The sequence below is a fragment of the Trachinotus anak genome, unplaced genomic scaffold (assembly GCF_046630095.1).
Source record: "Trachinotus anak isolate AG129_WGS33_773 ecotype Australia unplaced genomic scaffold, CSIRO_AGI_Tana_v1 ptg000034l, whole genome shotgun sequence".
Classification (NCBI taxonomy): Eukaryota; Metazoa; Chordata; class Actinopteri; order Carangiformes; family Carangidae; genus Trachinotus; species Trachinotus anak.
In genome coordinates, this window is record NW_027273885.1 from 3,142,501 (window position 1) to 3,158,342 (window position 15,842).

At 40.4% G+C, this 15,842-nt stretch overlaps 2 protein-coding genes across 5 annotated transcripts in view; both read right to left on the reverse strand.

The window, feature by feature from the left end:
• Window positions 1-8,196, reverse strand: part of gkup (glucuronokinase with putative uridyl pyrophosphorylase) — an 8,971-nt gene extending 775 nt beyond the window's left edge. Inside the window, exons 1-22 of one of the 2 annotated variants that reach the window (XM_071471672.1) lie at window positions 8,016-8,196; window positions 7,115-7,221; window positions 6,963-7,007; window positions 6,702-6,855; window positions 6,506-6,577; window positions 6,247-6,335; window positions 5,936-6,092; window positions 5,465-5,542; window positions 4,955-5,046; window positions 4,692-4,797; window positions 4,520-4,599; window positions 4,359-4,427; window positions 3,558-3,618; window positions 3,380-3,396; window positions 2,944-3,001; window positions 2,076-2,168; window positions 1,919-1,979; window positions 1,723-1,836; window positions 1,146-1,203; window positions 886-954; window positions 747-810; window positions 538-609 (exon numbers count right to left, since the gene is read on the reverse strand). In XM_071471672.1, coding sequence (XP_071327773.1) covers window positions 538-609; window positions 747-810; window positions 886-954; window positions 1,146-1,203; window positions 1,723-1,836; window positions 1,919-1,979; window positions 2,076-2,168; window positions 2,944-3,001; window positions 3,380-3,396; window positions 3,558-3,618; window positions 4,359-4,427; window positions 4,520-4,599; window positions 4,692-4,797; window positions 4,955-5,046; window positions 5,465-5,542; window positions 5,936-6,092; window positions 6,247-6,335; window positions 6,506-6,577; window positions 6,702-6,855; window positions 6,963-7,007; window positions 7,115-7,221; window positions 8,016-8,072 — 1,773 coding nt within the window. In that variant the 5' untranslated portion in view covers window positions 8,073-8,196. Of the gene's footprint in view, window positions 1-537; window positions 610-746; window positions 811-885; window positions 955-1,145; window positions 1,204-1,722; window positions 1,837-1,918; window positions 1,980-2,075; window positions 2,169-2,943; window positions 3,002-3,379; window positions 3,397-3,557; window positions 3,619-4,358; window positions 4,428-4,519; window positions 4,600-4,691; window positions 4,798-4,954; window positions 5,047-5,464; window positions 5,543-5,935; window positions 6,093-6,246; window positions 6,336-6,505; window positions 6,578-6,701; window positions 6,856-6,962; window positions 7,008-7,114; window positions 7,222-7,404; window positions 7,543-8,015 lie in introns of those variants that run through there. The other variant, XM_071471673.1, reaches the window with a different exon arrangement.
• An 86-nt stretch (window positions 8,197-8,282) lies between these two features.
• usf1 (upstream transcription factor 1) lies at window positions 8,283-14,949 on the reverse strand. Of its 3 annotated transcripts, none has more exons than XM_071471677.1 (11): window positions 14,900-14,949; window positions 14,190-14,251; window positions 13,998-14,047; window positions 13,454-13,566; window positions 12,333-12,446; window positions 10,917-11,055; window positions 10,539-10,626; window positions 10,380-10,438; window positions 10,190-10,284; window positions 9,854-9,982; window positions 8,283-9,141 (listed from the first exon to the last, which is right to left on the reverse strand). In XM_071471677.1, the coding sequence occupies exons 2-11, from the start codon at window positions 14,195-14,197 to the stop codon at window positions 9,052-9,054; spliced, it is 885 nt and encodes a 294-aa protein (XP_071327778.1). In that variant the 5' UTR covers window positions 14,198-14,251; window positions 14,900-14,949; the 3' UTR covers window positions 8,283-9,051. The 3 variants fall into 3 exon arrangements, with proteins under 3 accessions (XP_071327778.1, XP_071327777.1, XP_071327775.1); XM_071471676.1 differs by having other exon boundaries at window positions 10,917-11,070; window positions 14,900-14,948; XM_071471674.1 differs by lacking the exon at window positions 14,900-14,949 and having other exon boundaries at window positions 10,917-11,070; window positions 14,190-14,330.
• Window positions 14,950-15,842: the final 893 nt, after the last annotated feature.

Genomic DNA, 15,842 nt, shown 5'->3' on the forward strand with positions numbered 1-15,842 from the left:
TGCTGCTGTGTCGTCTATTTTAACTCAGCTTCATTGCTTTTAGTTTCGATTATGTCTTACAGAAGGCTTGGATGGAAAAGAGTTATAAGCCATCACATTGTTTGAATGGATCTTGAAGTAACACAATAAAAAAAAGAAACATAAGATGCATTTCATTTTGTGGGTCATAAACACAACATTCATTATCCCTGCGAGGAAACAACAGTCAAAAGGACAAAGTCGGCCTTTGATTTAGCAGAGAAACTGAAGACTTTCTCTTGATTACGTCATAAAAGAAGAACTGTGCTCTGACTACCCGTCACCTTCTGATCCGTGTCAGAAAGTCGACTGTTTACTACACAAATCTAATGTAGTTTTGTAGATGTTTGTGGACTTGTACAGTTTGTTTTTGTTTTTTACTTTTACTTTAGTAAATTTTTAAATCCCACACATCATGAATATTAGCACAGAAGTTGTCCAACTGTCCAGCCAATGAATGGACAGCCACAACTCCGAACCCACAGCCTCAGACTGGGCGTAGATATGGGAACTTCTCACCAGTCTCGCCTGGTCCAGACAGAGACCCACCACAGCTCCCCCGCTGCCTGGTAACTTCACTGCTGAACCAAACTGCAAGAAACAGCAGAGAGCTTATGAATGCATTAACACTCCTGCAGCCGCACACTGAGGGAGATGGAGACGAAGTGAAGACTGGTTAATAAAACATGCTGCGCTCTCAGCAGGCACAGGAACCTTTGAGCACCCACCTGCCTCGCCAGCTGAACCATCTTGAGATTCCCAGGACCCAGACAGTCATCAGTGTAGACAGACCTGTGGGACGTGTTGTCACTTTAGCTGTGAGTGTAACTGTAATATGAAAGTCTCAAATCAAAGAAAACAGTTTACCTCCTCAGCTCAAAGTTCTGGTCCATCAGTTGTGCCAGACAGCTCCAGTCTCTGTCCTGCAGAGCTGCCCTGAAGGGAACACATGTTCAATCAGCGCTAAGGTGAGACAGAGGCAATACTGATGCCTCATTTTATGGAAAGTAGCTAAGGTTTGTCCAAAGAGTTGCTAGATTTGTCACTAGGCTTTGAGGCTTTTTTTGGGTAAAAAAAAATTCTAAACGGGTCAAAAAAGTCAGTTAATCTGCTTCTAACAAACCAACCTCGCTTGATCAGTTAGCTCAGCAAAAGTCTTCATGGCCTCAACGACCAGAGGTTCCCCTGTGGAGAACAGAGACAGATAAAAGCAGATCAGCAAATGAACCAGTGAGTTTCCTTTTTTTAATTCTTTAAAGGAACAGAAATATGTAGATACACACAGGCAAACATGTTGTTTTGAGAAAGAAGTAAAGGACTTTTTGTCTCTTTTTACAGTTGCTCTCTGTATCAGAAGCCTCTCCACCCAATCAAAAACACTTTGTGGCCTTATAAATTACACTGAATGTAGAACAAGACTCAGAGTTATGATTCTGATGAAATGACAATAAGTCAAATAGTCGACATTTCAGATAAACCCACAGATGTGAACCTCACAGTGGCAGTAGAGGGGAAGTCAGGAGATCCCTAAAGCCAGCGGGAGTCACCCTCTGGTTACCATGAACGTCTGAACCAAATTTCACGGCAATCCATCCATTAGCTGTTGACATATTTCACTCTGGACGACATTTGACCATCACTTATATGAATAATAATCATTTCCTTTCAAAAATAGCCGATGTAAAGTTCGATAAGACGGGGTACCGCTGAGCCAGCGCTGTCGGACGTTGCTGTGGATGCGTCCAGAGTCACTGGGGTCGCTCAGGTAGGCCAGCCAGAACAGAGGAAGGTCACTCATGTCCATGGAAACATAATTCCCTGAGAATGGAAAAGATACTGCCTTTAAAAAAAGAATATACATCATGGATTTAGTATCTACAGCTGACAGCGACATCAGTACCATGGCCCTGCTCCTCCATGAGCTTCTTGCTGAAATCCATGTAGACTAAACCTTCATAGACCTGCAAAGACAAAGGGACAATCAATTCCTGTCACTGAAGGTGTAAATGAAATGTTGAGTGATGGTGACAGAGTAGAACTGATTATATAATAATAACCTGAACAACTCTGTCCTGCAAGCCAGCAGTAATGAAAAGTTCATCAGTCTCCACGTTGAGGATGAAGTTGGCTCGGACGGGTTTTGGAAGATCCTGGAGTGTAAAACATAAATCACAGTTGGTGATTTTCCATCTGTCATTTTAAATATCTTTTGTTTTTGTTGACGTAAGACTTTTATATTTATTACTTGGGGCTTTTTTCACTTCATCTGAATATTCTTCCCTGTCCTACTTTTTGTCAGCTTTTAAAAAGGCTTTCATATTTAAACAAAAATCTAATGTGTTCTTCAGGAAGAGAACATTACACACATTATTTTAAAAGTGTATACACTCTACACAGTGTATACAGTGGAAAGATTTTCATAATGCCTGTATTTACAGGTTGTACATGTTTCTATGAAGGACTAAAAAATGACATAATTATAAATAAATACATAAATGAAGAAATGTAGAGATACAGATATAAATACATAAATAAATCTTGACATGCATAACTAAATAAATGTAGAAATACAGACATAAATACAGAAGCTTGAAACGCATAAATAAATACATAAATAATTACTGAAATAAATAGATAAATAAATGTATAAATAAATACAAAATAAATAAATGCAGAAATACAGAGATAAATAAATATAGACATGCATAAATAAATAAATATAAAAATACAAAAATAGCATTTTTCATTACCAACATTTATTTATTTAGCATTTGTATTTATGTATTTAATTATTTATTTATGCATTTTTATTTAAATCTGCAGTTTGTCCATGAATCGTTTTTGATACTAACACTAACTAAAGAAGTAAAAGAATAAAATAAGTTAGAAACACCATCACACTTGGTAAATAACTAACATCCTTACATTGTCTGTGATGTTGTAGAATTTCATAAGACACTTCAGAGTAGCTGAGACAATGGCACTGCACAACAGAGAAGATGGCAAACAAGAAAATCATTAAATGATGAAAGTTGGAAATCATATATTTAAATTGTAATATTGCAATTGTGTTTTCTGGTTTCCTGATTTACTGTTTTCTCTTTTCTTTTTTTATCTCATGTATTTTTTCATATTGTTGCATCTGGTGGTTCAGATACAACACTGTGATGTTTGAGATGTTTACCTGTGTGAGTGAGCACAGCAAATACTCTAGGAAGCTATTAACAGATTCTCCATATACATAAGTACAGATTAAGTTATGTTTGTCAATTAATACAAATTAAAATAAAATTGAAATCACTAATAATAAATAAATACATTGGAATACAGAGATAAGAAATCCACCGACAGAATCATTTACCTGCTTCCAGCCAGGCCCTGAAACAGAGACCAAGTTTTTCATCAGTACAGTGTTTTATGTGAAAGGTCATTACACCCACATACTATTTGCTTTTAGATTTAAACACTTCACACTGTTTGCTGTGAATTGTGGTGATTTCACTCAGAGAAAACAAGTATCTGAATGAATGAGTGCTTACCACCTGCCGGGGAATGTTGGTGTCGTACTTCAGAGTGAAGTTCTGCTTCGTCAGAGCAATACTGCAGGAAAGATGTTAAATGAACATCAGCAGAGACAAGTAAAAAAGAATTTAAAACAAAATGTGTTCCACTATCCTGCACCTTATTTCTACACTGGTGGAAAGAAACTACGTCATCTATTCAACTTCTGTTCTTCAGTGACAGACTTTGAAATACTCTCACTCAGTTTGTTGTCGAGAGTTAGATGAGAAAATTGATTCCACTCTCACATCTGTCACAACCAGTTAGCGTAGCTTAGCATAAAGACCGGAAACAAGGGGAGACAGTTGGCCTAGCTCTGTCCAAACGCAACCATAATCACCTACTAGCAGGTCTAACCACCAATGTCCACAGTGAGCGACTGCGTTTTGTGCCAGTGTTGTGCCGTAATAAGCACCCCAGCCGTGAAAAGCACCCACTTAAGGTTAGGTTTAGGCATGAAGAGTGATGATTGGTCAGGGTTAGGGTTTTCTTTTGCTGAGAATACTTCTGCAAATTATAACTTTGAAAGCAGAACATTTAATGTAAAAAAAGTATTTTCACAACTACTATATTTTCAACTGGAAAAGATGCCCGGGATGATGAGGACAGTCAGAGGTAGACAGCACACAGTAACACCCAGATTTGCTCAGTCTGAAAGTTTGACTCTGCACAGCTCCACAGAAATATTTGTACTTCTGATTAGAAATACACGCAGCCTCTTGTTATTTGTATCAGTGATTAATAACTTAGGTTTCTGTTATCTCGGTCACTGATCTCACCCTTGTCTGGAGCAGAACTGGTAGAACTTCTTACAGGTGGCCTGCAGCAGCCGGAGACCTCCCAGGTACCTGCGGTGAAGAACCAACACAAAGGTTGAAAAGCTGGACTGTGACCAGCACTGAAATGCATTTCATCTCATTAGAATTTGCTGTGTACACACCCTTCCTTCCTGCTGATGCAGAACAGATCTTGCAAGCTTCCAAACTCTGTGGGATCATTGAGCGGATGAGGAACTAAAACCTACAAGAGATGCACACAACGATTAAACAATATAACCCTGATGAAGCTGCTTTATACGTATGTGCACAGAGATGTGTGTGTGTGTGTGTTACCAAAGTCTGACTCTCCACTAGAGTGACCTCAGCCCAGAAGTTAGAGATGGTCATGGCGATGGTTTTCCCATTGAAGCCGTCTGAGGGATTCCCCATTAACCCAACCCTGTGAGCGATCGATCATATGTCTGTCAGGCTGCGTTTCAACATTAAAAAGCTTTCGTTGGGAATCGGGCAGGAGAAAGAGTCTTGTTTCTGAGAACTGGAAAAACCACAGTAATTTGAACCTGCAGGTTGAGCAGTTTGTGTTGGTGTTTTCTTACCTGGCGTACGACCTGCGTGTGATTGGTTTAGCTGGGTTGTCTTGTTGCTTGGTGGAATAGTGTGTGAGCCACCTGGTGTAGTCTGACAGGCCCTGAGAGGTCAGCAGGGAAACATGTTGTTAGAAGAAATTTAATTAGAAAATAACCGTGCATGACTTTTCTATACTACACACTCTATTTATTATCAGCTGTGGAATTAATGTTAGTGCAATATTCAAAAGTAGCAATGGCTGAACTTATATCTTCTTATGGTTATCGACACAGGAAAACTGTACTATATGGGACCTTTAATATATTTAAGCATTTTCTCTTCCTGCCACTTGCAAAATTGCTTAGTGCAGATTTAACACACTGCATTACGCTTAGCTTTGCAAATTAAGGTCCAAGTTCCATGTAATTAAAAAAAAACTTAGCAAACTAAAGTAAAAATAGTAACAGTAATTTTCTGGCCTTCATCCCTGGCTTTGTCACTGATACAAAGGAAATGCTGTGTAAGGTAAAGATACAGACCACTTGTCCAATAAGCTGGAAGCCAGTAGGAAGCTTCATCCCGAACACATCACGTTGCTTCTCATTTATCAGCCACTCCTGAAGACAGAGGAGCCATAAAAGTAACTGGTCATTACTTAATTCATGATAATGCACTGAGTTCTTTTGGGTTTTGTAAAGTCAGACTAAGTATAATCGAAGTGAGTCAAAGCACAGACACAGATGAAATGAGGGCAGTGATTAGACTCAGTCTTCCCCGCTGAACGCAATCACTTTTCTAATAATTGTCTAAGAAGTTATGAAGCAAATCTTGTATTTAGACTGTACAAGAAAACTAGTGAGAGTAATTATGTGAGAGGTTTGGGGAATTCTGGTGGAAAATGTGACACCTCTGGAACTTTGGTTCTGAGAGAACAGTATAAAAAAGGCTTCCTGTGTATTTTTTTCTGTATGAAATGAAAAACACGGGATGCTTCAGTGTCACTTACGAACCCAGAACTGTCCGAAGGTCCTGTCTGTGGCTTGAGGCTGCAGGCGGAGGAAGTCAGACAGGTGGGACAACGTGTCCCTCTGAATGCAGTAAAACACCACGCTGGCCAGCCGGGACGCTGTCAGCCCGTCCTGGGGTTTCTCCAGGAAGCGAGTTATCCTGATTCATGAAACTACAGTAGATTAAAATCAGATCTGCAACATGGTGCCAAGTATCAGACTTACTGTATGTCAGCGAGTGTCAGGAATAGAACACAAAGTAATGGTATTACTGTTACACCACATTGTGCATTAGTGTGAATTTTTGTTCTCACCTGTGGGTGTCAGGGCAAACCTCCACGATGCCCCTGGAGCTGCTTCTCTCACTTTCCTCCAGCTCATAGTAAATGATTAACTCTCCAGGCTGCAGCACAGAAATGAAAAGCTGCACTGCTGCGAGTTGCTCATGACTTTACCTCATGACCTCCTTTACACATCCTGTGCACACATTCGACTGTATGGTTTGATTTTGTGTATGTGAATATACAGTAAGCACAAGGCGCTGGTGCACACTTGTACCGTAGGAAATCTCACCTTTGACCTGAAGAAGCGGATAACTTGAGCGATGTCAAAGTTCTGGTCTGCACACAGCATGTCTCCTGCAATCTGCTCACACAGACAGGAAGTCCTCATTGTACGACACAGTCATTGGGTTCCAACAGAATGTACCCGCTCCACACAATGAAGTGTTACTGAGCAGTTTTGTGAATGGATATCAGATTTATCATACCACCATGATGTCATCCTGCAGCTTGCGACTGCGTATGGCCAACTCCAGGTCGGCCACGGCCCCAAGACGGTCCTCCAGCGTAGTGCTGCCATCATTTACCACGTTTTCCACAGGGAAGTCATTAGCTGTGGCCCAGCGCTCAAAGTGCTTATACCTGGTCAGGGTGACATAACAGAGCAGAACACAGTGATGGCCAAATTATTAAAAGTGAGGTCCTGCTGGAGTCAGAACTTTAAGTAAGTAGAATTTTTATGTACTCACTTGTCTGCATTAGTGACCAGATACACCTCTGTGAACAACTGCCGCCTGCAGAGAAACCAGAGCTGTAATTAACATCAACATGTGTCCGGTAGATGCAGGAATAATAGTGACTCTGGATGGAAAAGGTCCCGAGACTTTTCACTGTTACGCACATGTTGACGGTTTCCCACCAAAAGTCAAGGATCTTCTTTCCTCCAGTGCCAGGAAGCAAAGCCTTCGGTACCCCAGTCAGGTGGCTGTACAAGCCTGTGTCATCATTCTGGGACAGAGAGGGAGAGGCTGGACAGGTTGCACATCACCATAGCAACGAACCACACCTATGTCAGTACATGCAACACTAGTAAATATGTAGTTCTAGATGATTATTTTATTATCATTTTATTTATTATTTTATAATGTAGTTGATACTATGATAAAAAGTCTAAACTCAAGGTTTACTTACATGGCTGCTCCTGTAATATACAGAAAACATCCTCCCAGGATGAACCACACTCACTGTAGCTGATTCATTACATTTTGTCTATGTCCACTGTAAATACAGTAATACAATTTTATATGAAGTCTACAGGATAGCGCCATGCCAAACTCAATGACAAAAGCTACCTCCGTTGTGTTGTCGTGTTTTCTTGGTAAAGTCGGACACTTACTAAAAGGCGGAAGATTGTCACATTAATTATTATATCACCTTCAATAATTCGGCGAACGAAACTTCACCTTTCGAACAATGCTCCCTTTCAAATTCCTACACTTTACTCCCCCTGTGCGCTCGGTAGGGGGCGGTGAAGACCACTGTGGCCCAATGAGAAATATGTAACTTAACGCAGACTACGGTTTGCTCGTTGGGTGTCGTGGAAGCCGGATGCACCGGTGCATCTTTATGATTCCGTAAATGTCCCAAGTTACGGTTTGTGAGCACAAGAGCTACCCGACAGATAACGAAGCAGTAAACTAGCAGATCCTTTCATGGAGTTCGGCGTACACTGAGGTGGTTTGACCGCTCAACAACCACCGCGAACTTTGCACCCTTTCTGCTACAACATTCAAGCTACTCACCTTAATTTGTGTCTCTAAGACGGTGCCGTGGCCGGCTACCAGCAGTATACAGATCATCTGTGAAATTCCTGTTCAGGAATATCTTCCTTTAAATCAATAACAACTGAGTGCAGCTAACGGTTGAGAAATTTGGAGTTTCAGCGAGAGCTTGAATCTCCCAGTGTCAGTGAAGAGATGAACTTCCGGGAAGAACCTTCAGAATAAAACATTTATCCGCGACCATAGACGATATCAAGAAAACGTGTACACAAAAATCAGTACTACAGCTTTTTTAACTAACTTACCAACTTTAATAAACACAACTGAAAGTGGCTTATAACATACAGTATATTATTTGATTTGTATTATAAAGACATACAGTACATAGCCTACCTAATGCAATGCTTACAACCCCTGTTTATTTACTTAGTAACATTGTTGCAATGTAATTATTGTCCCCAGTGAGGTTTCATGAAACAACATACAAAAATACAGAGCAAAAAGAGCTTAACTATGAACTGGATGAAAAACTCAGTATTGACCAGTCAAAGTGATACTGATAAAAGGTGAAAACAAGTCAAAGCATGAATACAATGGTTTTTTTTGGAGGCATTAACATGAGTGCATTTGATACAGAGAAGCACAGAACTGCAGAGATGAAAAAAATGAAACTGACATGAGGAGTTGGCTGCGTTTTAGCGCTTGCTGTACTGGAGGTTAATAAACAATCATGATGTTGGTGGAGGAAGGCATTCAATGAGGACTTTACTAAACCAATTTGACTTCTAAAACTGAACTTGATGTTTTCAGATACATTGTGTTATTATGATTGGGTTGAATTCACCAAGCAAAGGATATCAATTTCGTAAAAAGCTGCAAAGATAATATCTCCGGTCGTCATTTAGCAAAGAAGCTGGATTTGAATATTAATGAAAATATTCAATTATTTTCCCCTATTACATGCACACACGATCACAAATAAAGTATCTCAAAGTTTTTCAAGTACTCTTTTGGCCCATATGTGGATCTCTTCAAATACTCATTGGAAACAGGCTTCTCACTGGGGGTCTGTGCTGGATGATCCCACAACACCATGCTGTCGCAGCAGGTTCCTCAGGATCTGATTCTTGGACTTCCAGTCCTCCACCTGAGCAACAGCAACAAATACATCACAGTATTAATGTAGTAATCGTGACTCATTAGCTGACTCATGACGTTCTATGTATCAGGAATCCAATGACCATGACTCCATGACTAAGTTATGTTTACCTGTGGAAATAAGTTTACATTGCAACACTGGACTGATAACTGGTCTTGGTCCAGGTTGAAGGCAAAGCCAAACAAGCCACTCTTACTGCAGTGGCTTGTTACTGGTAAACCACCATGTATCTACAGGTCGTAACAGATGGTTAAACTTCTTTTCACCTGCAAATCATCACATCAGCTGCTCCAACAGTAAACTTTAGCTTTGAAGGAAAACAGAGCAAAATCTACAAGGCTCTCTCCATGAAATCAATTACATCACAGCTGCAACAATTAGTCAATCAATCAATTAGTTCATCAAAAGAAAACTGATCTGCAGCTACTTTGATAATCAACTAAGTTTTCAGGTGTGTTACTACGGACAAAGATCGTTTCTGATACAGAGTTAATCGAGATCATATTCTGGACGGAGATCATTTTCATTTTAAGACGCAGTGTGGATGAAGCCTATCTCTGTCATTTCTTGTTGCACTACGAGAATGATCTAACTGGTTCTCATTTCAAATTTGGTAAAAAGTAATGACGCTGCACAGCTTTGGTCCCAAAATATCTCGATCAGTTTGCTGGTGTACTCCATGAAACACGTGCTGACGTACCTCCTGTCTCAACAGCTGGTTATCAATCCTGAGACGATCGAGAGTGCTGATGTCTTCCCCCAGCTTCAGGTTGCTCTGTCGGAGTTCCTTGATGTACTCACAGGCTTTGGACAAAATTCCTCCTTTACTCTAAAACAAAAACATAAGAGAACTTCAAGAGTTAAGAGAAAAAAATAATAATAAACCGCCCTTGTTTCTACATCTTCTTCTGAAGGATGAAATTTTCCTTTTAGGTAAAAACTGGTCATAAATGTGATTCCACATCATATTCACAGGGTTCATCTTTATCAACACTACGAAATTAAATCCTCAGTCCGCTGACGGAGCTGAACTCACCTGTCCTGTCTTGGTGTAGTCAACATTACAGTCTGGGATGGCCTTCGACAGCTGCACAATCCAGTTGTTGATCTTGTCCCTCCGCCGGCGCTCAACTGTAGGAACGAGATTCAAAATGAAGAATTATACTCTACTCAGATATTTGTAGATTTTTTATCCTCTGCCTCTCACATCAGATGGGAGTGCTAACCTTCATTGTGCTGGGCTCGTCGTTTCTCGTCTCTGGAACCCCGAGGAGCCTCTTGCTTTCTAGAGAACAGATTAGAACAAAGAGTTAAACTGGTTCAACTTGCTGGATGATCGCTTATAAGATGCAACAGTGCTGTAACTTAAATTATGATGTAATTACGCTATGTATGGCTGAGTACGAGGTGCGATTGTCCTTTGATTGGATCCAGTCAAAACTTCCTGCGGTGACATCATCACATAGAGCTGCCCTGTAAAACAGAATATTTGTGTCAGCTGCAGAGAATAAGTGTAGGTAAAAATGCGGCATCTTATAGTCAAAGTCTTTTCATGCACCATAAAGCTTTGAAAAAAATTTGTTTTAAATGTTAGTTAATTAAACCATTTAACTTTTTAAAAAGCTGCATTTCATCCGTTTAACTTAATTATCATCAATATTATTTTAAGTTAAGTTAAGTTTTACAAAGACAGTGTCAAATGAAAGTAGTGTTGTACTGTATTTGTCAAGCAGGAAGATAAGCTTTACTGCACACACACTTACCTGTGGGTGTGGTCTGGCCCAGCAGTGTGTCAGAGGCCTGTACTGTGGTCACCATGGTGCCAGTTGTGGCATCTGCTATGGTGGCGGGGTAGTATGTGTACTGTGTCTCAGTGCTGCCGTCTCCCTCCAACCCCTCCGACTGCGAGAACACAGCCTGAAGTTAAAGACACATGAACTCCACTGTTAGTTTTGTGTTAAACTGTTTAACCACCATTTAATATTACAGGTAAAACAACCTGCAAATTTCTAACTTTGAAGGGCTTTGCCAGAAATTTTTACTTTTATCTTGGGTGCATTTACGAACTTTAAAATATAAATAAGTACAAAACAACATTTCTATACAAAATACTGAAGTCAGTGGTGACCAACGCTGACTGGACCAGATCAGATTTTTCTATTAAAGATCAATGACAGAAACTCAGCACTGTCGATCAGATGAAGCGCAGCAGACGATCTTTATACATTCCACACAGGCAAATTAAAGTGTCACAGCAGCTGAAGCACAAAATCTGTTACAGACAGGGCTGAACGATATGCTGGGCTCTGTACCAATCTGTAGAATATGATCTCTGTAGCACCACTATACATTCATAAAGGTATGTTGTGAGAAATTTTACCTTTTTTATTTTTATCAGAAAAATTGCAGCTCCTGTGATTTGGATATTGTACTTAGCCATATTTTGATTTTTATAATAATTCAATTAATTGTGCAGCCCTAGTTGCATAGTATATATATATACTACTACTATTATGAACATCTACAATATACAAAGACGGAGCATGAAAAATAAATGATACATAAGACATACTACATAAACCAAACATAAGAAGTAACTACAAAGTGCATTCAGACAAAAACAACCACAAACAAGTGAAGGAACACGGAAGTTACAATTAGAAATTTGATATAAAAATTGAACTTGAACAGAAACTACAGTTATGGGAATAGAAATGGGTGGAGGGTAAAGTGTCCTGCTGTTATTAGCAGATTTAAATACAGTTACAATAAATGTAGCTTGATTAAGCCTTGTTCCGAGGTTGAGATCAGCCTGAGAGTCACAGTCAACCTCCACTTAAACCCAAACGTATCATCAGTCTTTACAAAATGTTCAGTTGGTGTAAATTAAACTAAATGCTTTGTCCCCAATGTGCCATCAGTTCAGTATCCAACCAACTGTGAGATATGATCACAATGTGGCCAGAAAAGTGTTTTTGCAGAACATTATAGTGTCCATTTGTTGGACTCAATTATTTTTTCATTATGGACAAGAACAATACAATGTTGTGTGTTTAGTAATTTAAATAGATAAAACTGGTCATTCTAAAACGCTCACTTACTTTTTCTTGCCACTGTATTTTGGTTCAAAAAAGTGTTTGGAAATGCAGCCTCTAACAGTCAGCCAGTGTTGTTCTCACCTGTGTGACAGTCTGACTGGTTGCAGGGAAGCCAGCGACCAGGCTGACTGCCGCAGCGCCGTCTGTCTGAGCCTCCAACTGGCCATCTGCAACCTGGATCACTCTGTAGGTCACCTGCAACACCACACTTCACCATGAGCGGTCAACATCTCTTTCCAGCTGAGGAGACACATGCACTATTGTAGAGCATACAAGAATCTATATCTAACTTCTTTTAGGTCTCCATTAAGTGAAGTGGGTCAAGAGTACTGAGACAAGGATTATGACTGGCACAATTATCAAGAAAACTGAAGTAACAGGCAAGATGAACACGTAATCTGCATGTATGATGGTATACATTTATTATATTTTTTATTCACAGATAATTCTTCATGCTCTCATTTTGCCACAGACTCTGCAGTGACTATAGCAGATGTGATCTGAGAACCTGATCGCCTGGGGGGGGGGCCTTGTGCTCCTTTCAGCCTTTGCCTTTTTTAATTGTTTTGTTTTTTTAAAGGGTGGGGTTGACTCTGGAGGGGGTCCCATTTGTAGTCAGTCTTGTGACTGCTAAGATATTCTAAAGCTCCTGTGGATTTGGGAGTGGATGTCTGCAGGGACATTTGGGAAACTATTTACAGAGGCTTCAGAAAGTATTCAGACCCCTTTCAGTTTCTGTACATATTTGCCTCGGAGCTATAATTTTAAAATGGATAAAATTGCCATTTACCCCCATTAATCTCCACTCAATAATCCATAACGACAAAGTGAAGACATGTTAAAAACCACATATAAATGATATCTACAACACAATTAAGCGTGCAAAAAGTGAAGGGGTCTGTATACTCTCTGATGCGACTTGACACTTCATTTCTGTTCACAGATTTTCATTAAAACTCACTCTGGTGTGTGTTGTCCTCACATTTCAGTGCTGTATCTACAATGTTAATCCAAAATCATGTTGTCATGTTAAGGTCTGAATGATTTCCATTGAATTAGCTTCCCCCTGGAGTTATGGTACAAGTGTACTTGAGGTCACATCTAATATATCACAGTGAAGATTCCAGCTTAAGTGCGTCTTGGTGGAATTTGAAATACAACCTCACAGCTTCACTCAAATGAAAGTTTTGACTCCCTCCTACCTGCCCGCCGGCTCCTTCTGTCTTGAAGAGATATTTGATGGGTTGGTCAGTGAAGGTGGCTGCAGACTGAATGGTGGCAATGGCTGCCGGATCCTCTGCGGTGGCTACGGACCCTGTAGGAGCACAAAGCCACATTAAATGAAGTCAGCTTTATAGCTGCCAATAACAGGTCTGGGAACGAACAGCTTTAAGATAACCTGACACCATGTTATTAGCACTACTTGTCTCCTCAAACAACTATGTGGTCTTACAAGGTAGTGATATAGACTGAGCACCAACACAGCATGTTTTCATGGTTAAATTGTTAACACAAAGGCACTCATGTGCTGCTTTAAAGCGTTTCACTGGACTGAGACACTTCAGAGACGTTCACCTGTGATAAAACTGAAAGGTCTCGACCAGCTAATGAGTTTAAACCCTTAAACACTGACTGGACCTGGGGTGTCTGGGGCATGAAAGCACCTAAAATCCAGTACAACATTCTCTCGGTACATGTTTAATAACTTTAAATACATTTTCACAACACGGCAGACAGAGGCATTACCTTCCTCATTGACGGTGACACTCCCATCAGGTTCGGGGCTTTTCTGTTGGCTGCACACAAGCACAGATACAGCAGAAAGGTCGTGTTGTGAGTAAGTTATATAAGTGATTAATTATTTAAGTATCAGCGTTGAGTTTCGACATGTTTTTATTGTTAATAGCTGACAATGGCGCTTGTCACCGTCCCACTCACCTCTTCATTTCTGCCGACAGTCTTGAACCAGGAGACCGCCTTCACTCGCTCCCGCAGCCCGACTACGAAACAAGTTCATAAGTTTGACAAAAAGACGGAGGAAACTTACTCTGAACTGCGGTATTTCGAGTACAAGTGTGACTTTTATCCACAGTTGCCCTGAAGGGGGAAGTTTAAGCCTGAAACGATGTTAGAAGCGGGTTGATTTGGTAGCTAGCTGTGGGCTGCGCGAGCTGAGTCAGGACGAACGTTACTATGGGTGACAGCGGAAACAGCCGTTTGTCCTTTCACAATTAAAGCACAAGCTTGGAGCGAACGAAACAGAAACTGTGCGGCTGCTCACATGTGCGATGTACAGCGGCATTTTTGAAAGCATGTTTACGTTTACTTTCAACAGTACTGTTTACTTTAACGCCTTGTTACGTATTGGATTTGACTACGTGCGTTAACATATTTTAATTTGGGAATTTGACCGGAAATGGTGTATTTTATTGTGGCTAGCTCGACAGGGATCCTACCTTTCTGCTACACTACCAGTCGGCCCCAGCGGTTTTTACAGATGTTTAATAAGACTCTCCTTCGTGCTAGCTTTGTGAAAGTAGCACCCACAGTAGCAAATAACGATGTAAAATCATATCACATGAGCTACATTATGCACATGGTGCTCAATTATGTTCAAAATATGACAGTCTGAACAAAGATCCACTTACGCCGCAGTGGTCCCTCCCCCGATATTTGTCAACAGACCTGGCTTAGTATCGACTATGCGCATGCGCCACAGGAAATTAAGTCATCCGGTTCCAGAGCCAGTCGATAACGCGTCAGTGTGTATTTTATTATTGTTTGTATTTTACACAACAAAGCAACATGAATTATATGTAAGTGGCAGTGCTTGGTGTCATATGACAGATTGCACATATTTGTTACTAAAGTAAAATGTCAAAATACGTTATTTTGACAGAAGAGAACAACCGGAAGACCTAAATCTTGCTACCTTGATGCATGTAAAAGCGCCGACAGTGGCCGGGGGGGGTCACTGTTCAGGCGTATTATCACCCAGAAGTGTCACGGTATAAACTCCGCTTTCACTTTTATAGTGAATTACCAGACTTTAATAAAAGTGAGGGGAGGTACAATAAAACGAACAGCAACAAAATCAACACGAGGTTTGTTCTAGCAGAGCTGTTTTACTGATTTATTCTTTCTGTCTTAACTGTGACAACTTTGGTATTCATGCGAGTGTTCACCAGAAGCAAAGACAGCAGAGGAGAAGACAGAGAGATGGACAGGTCGAAGTAACTGTGAGAAACCAAAAGGAAGAAACCTGCCTTTTCAACAGGACTTATCAGGATGCACAAAGCGAGGCGCCTCAATAATTCAATAAAACCAGTAATAACCAGGCTCAGTAATGACATGTGAGACAAACCAACCAGCAGTTAGTTTGTCATCTGAGCTTTTTTGTTTTTTTAAACCAAACTTTATTTAAACTTCGGAAAGACACAGGGTGAATGGCACGGATTTAAATACACGCAACTTCAACCACAGACATTAGACAAGCAACAAACAACCGCAAACCAACAATAAAGGAGGAGAACCAAAAGTTAAACAGCTTCATTTACACTGATTTATTGACAAAAGTGCACTGGGCAGCGC

Bases quoted from the DNA above. Each gene is read 5' to 3' on its own strand.
- usf1 (XM_071471676.1), bottom strand. The intron at 12,447-13,453 runs GTAGGAGGGAGT...GTGGTGTTGCAG, and splicing joins CAGAAGGAGCCGGCGGGCAG to GTGACCTACAGAGTGATCCA. The intron at 10,285-10,379 runs GTTAGCACTCCC...TCGTTCCTACAG, and splicing joins ACGAGCCCAGCACAATGAAG to TTGAGCGCCGGCGGAGGGAC.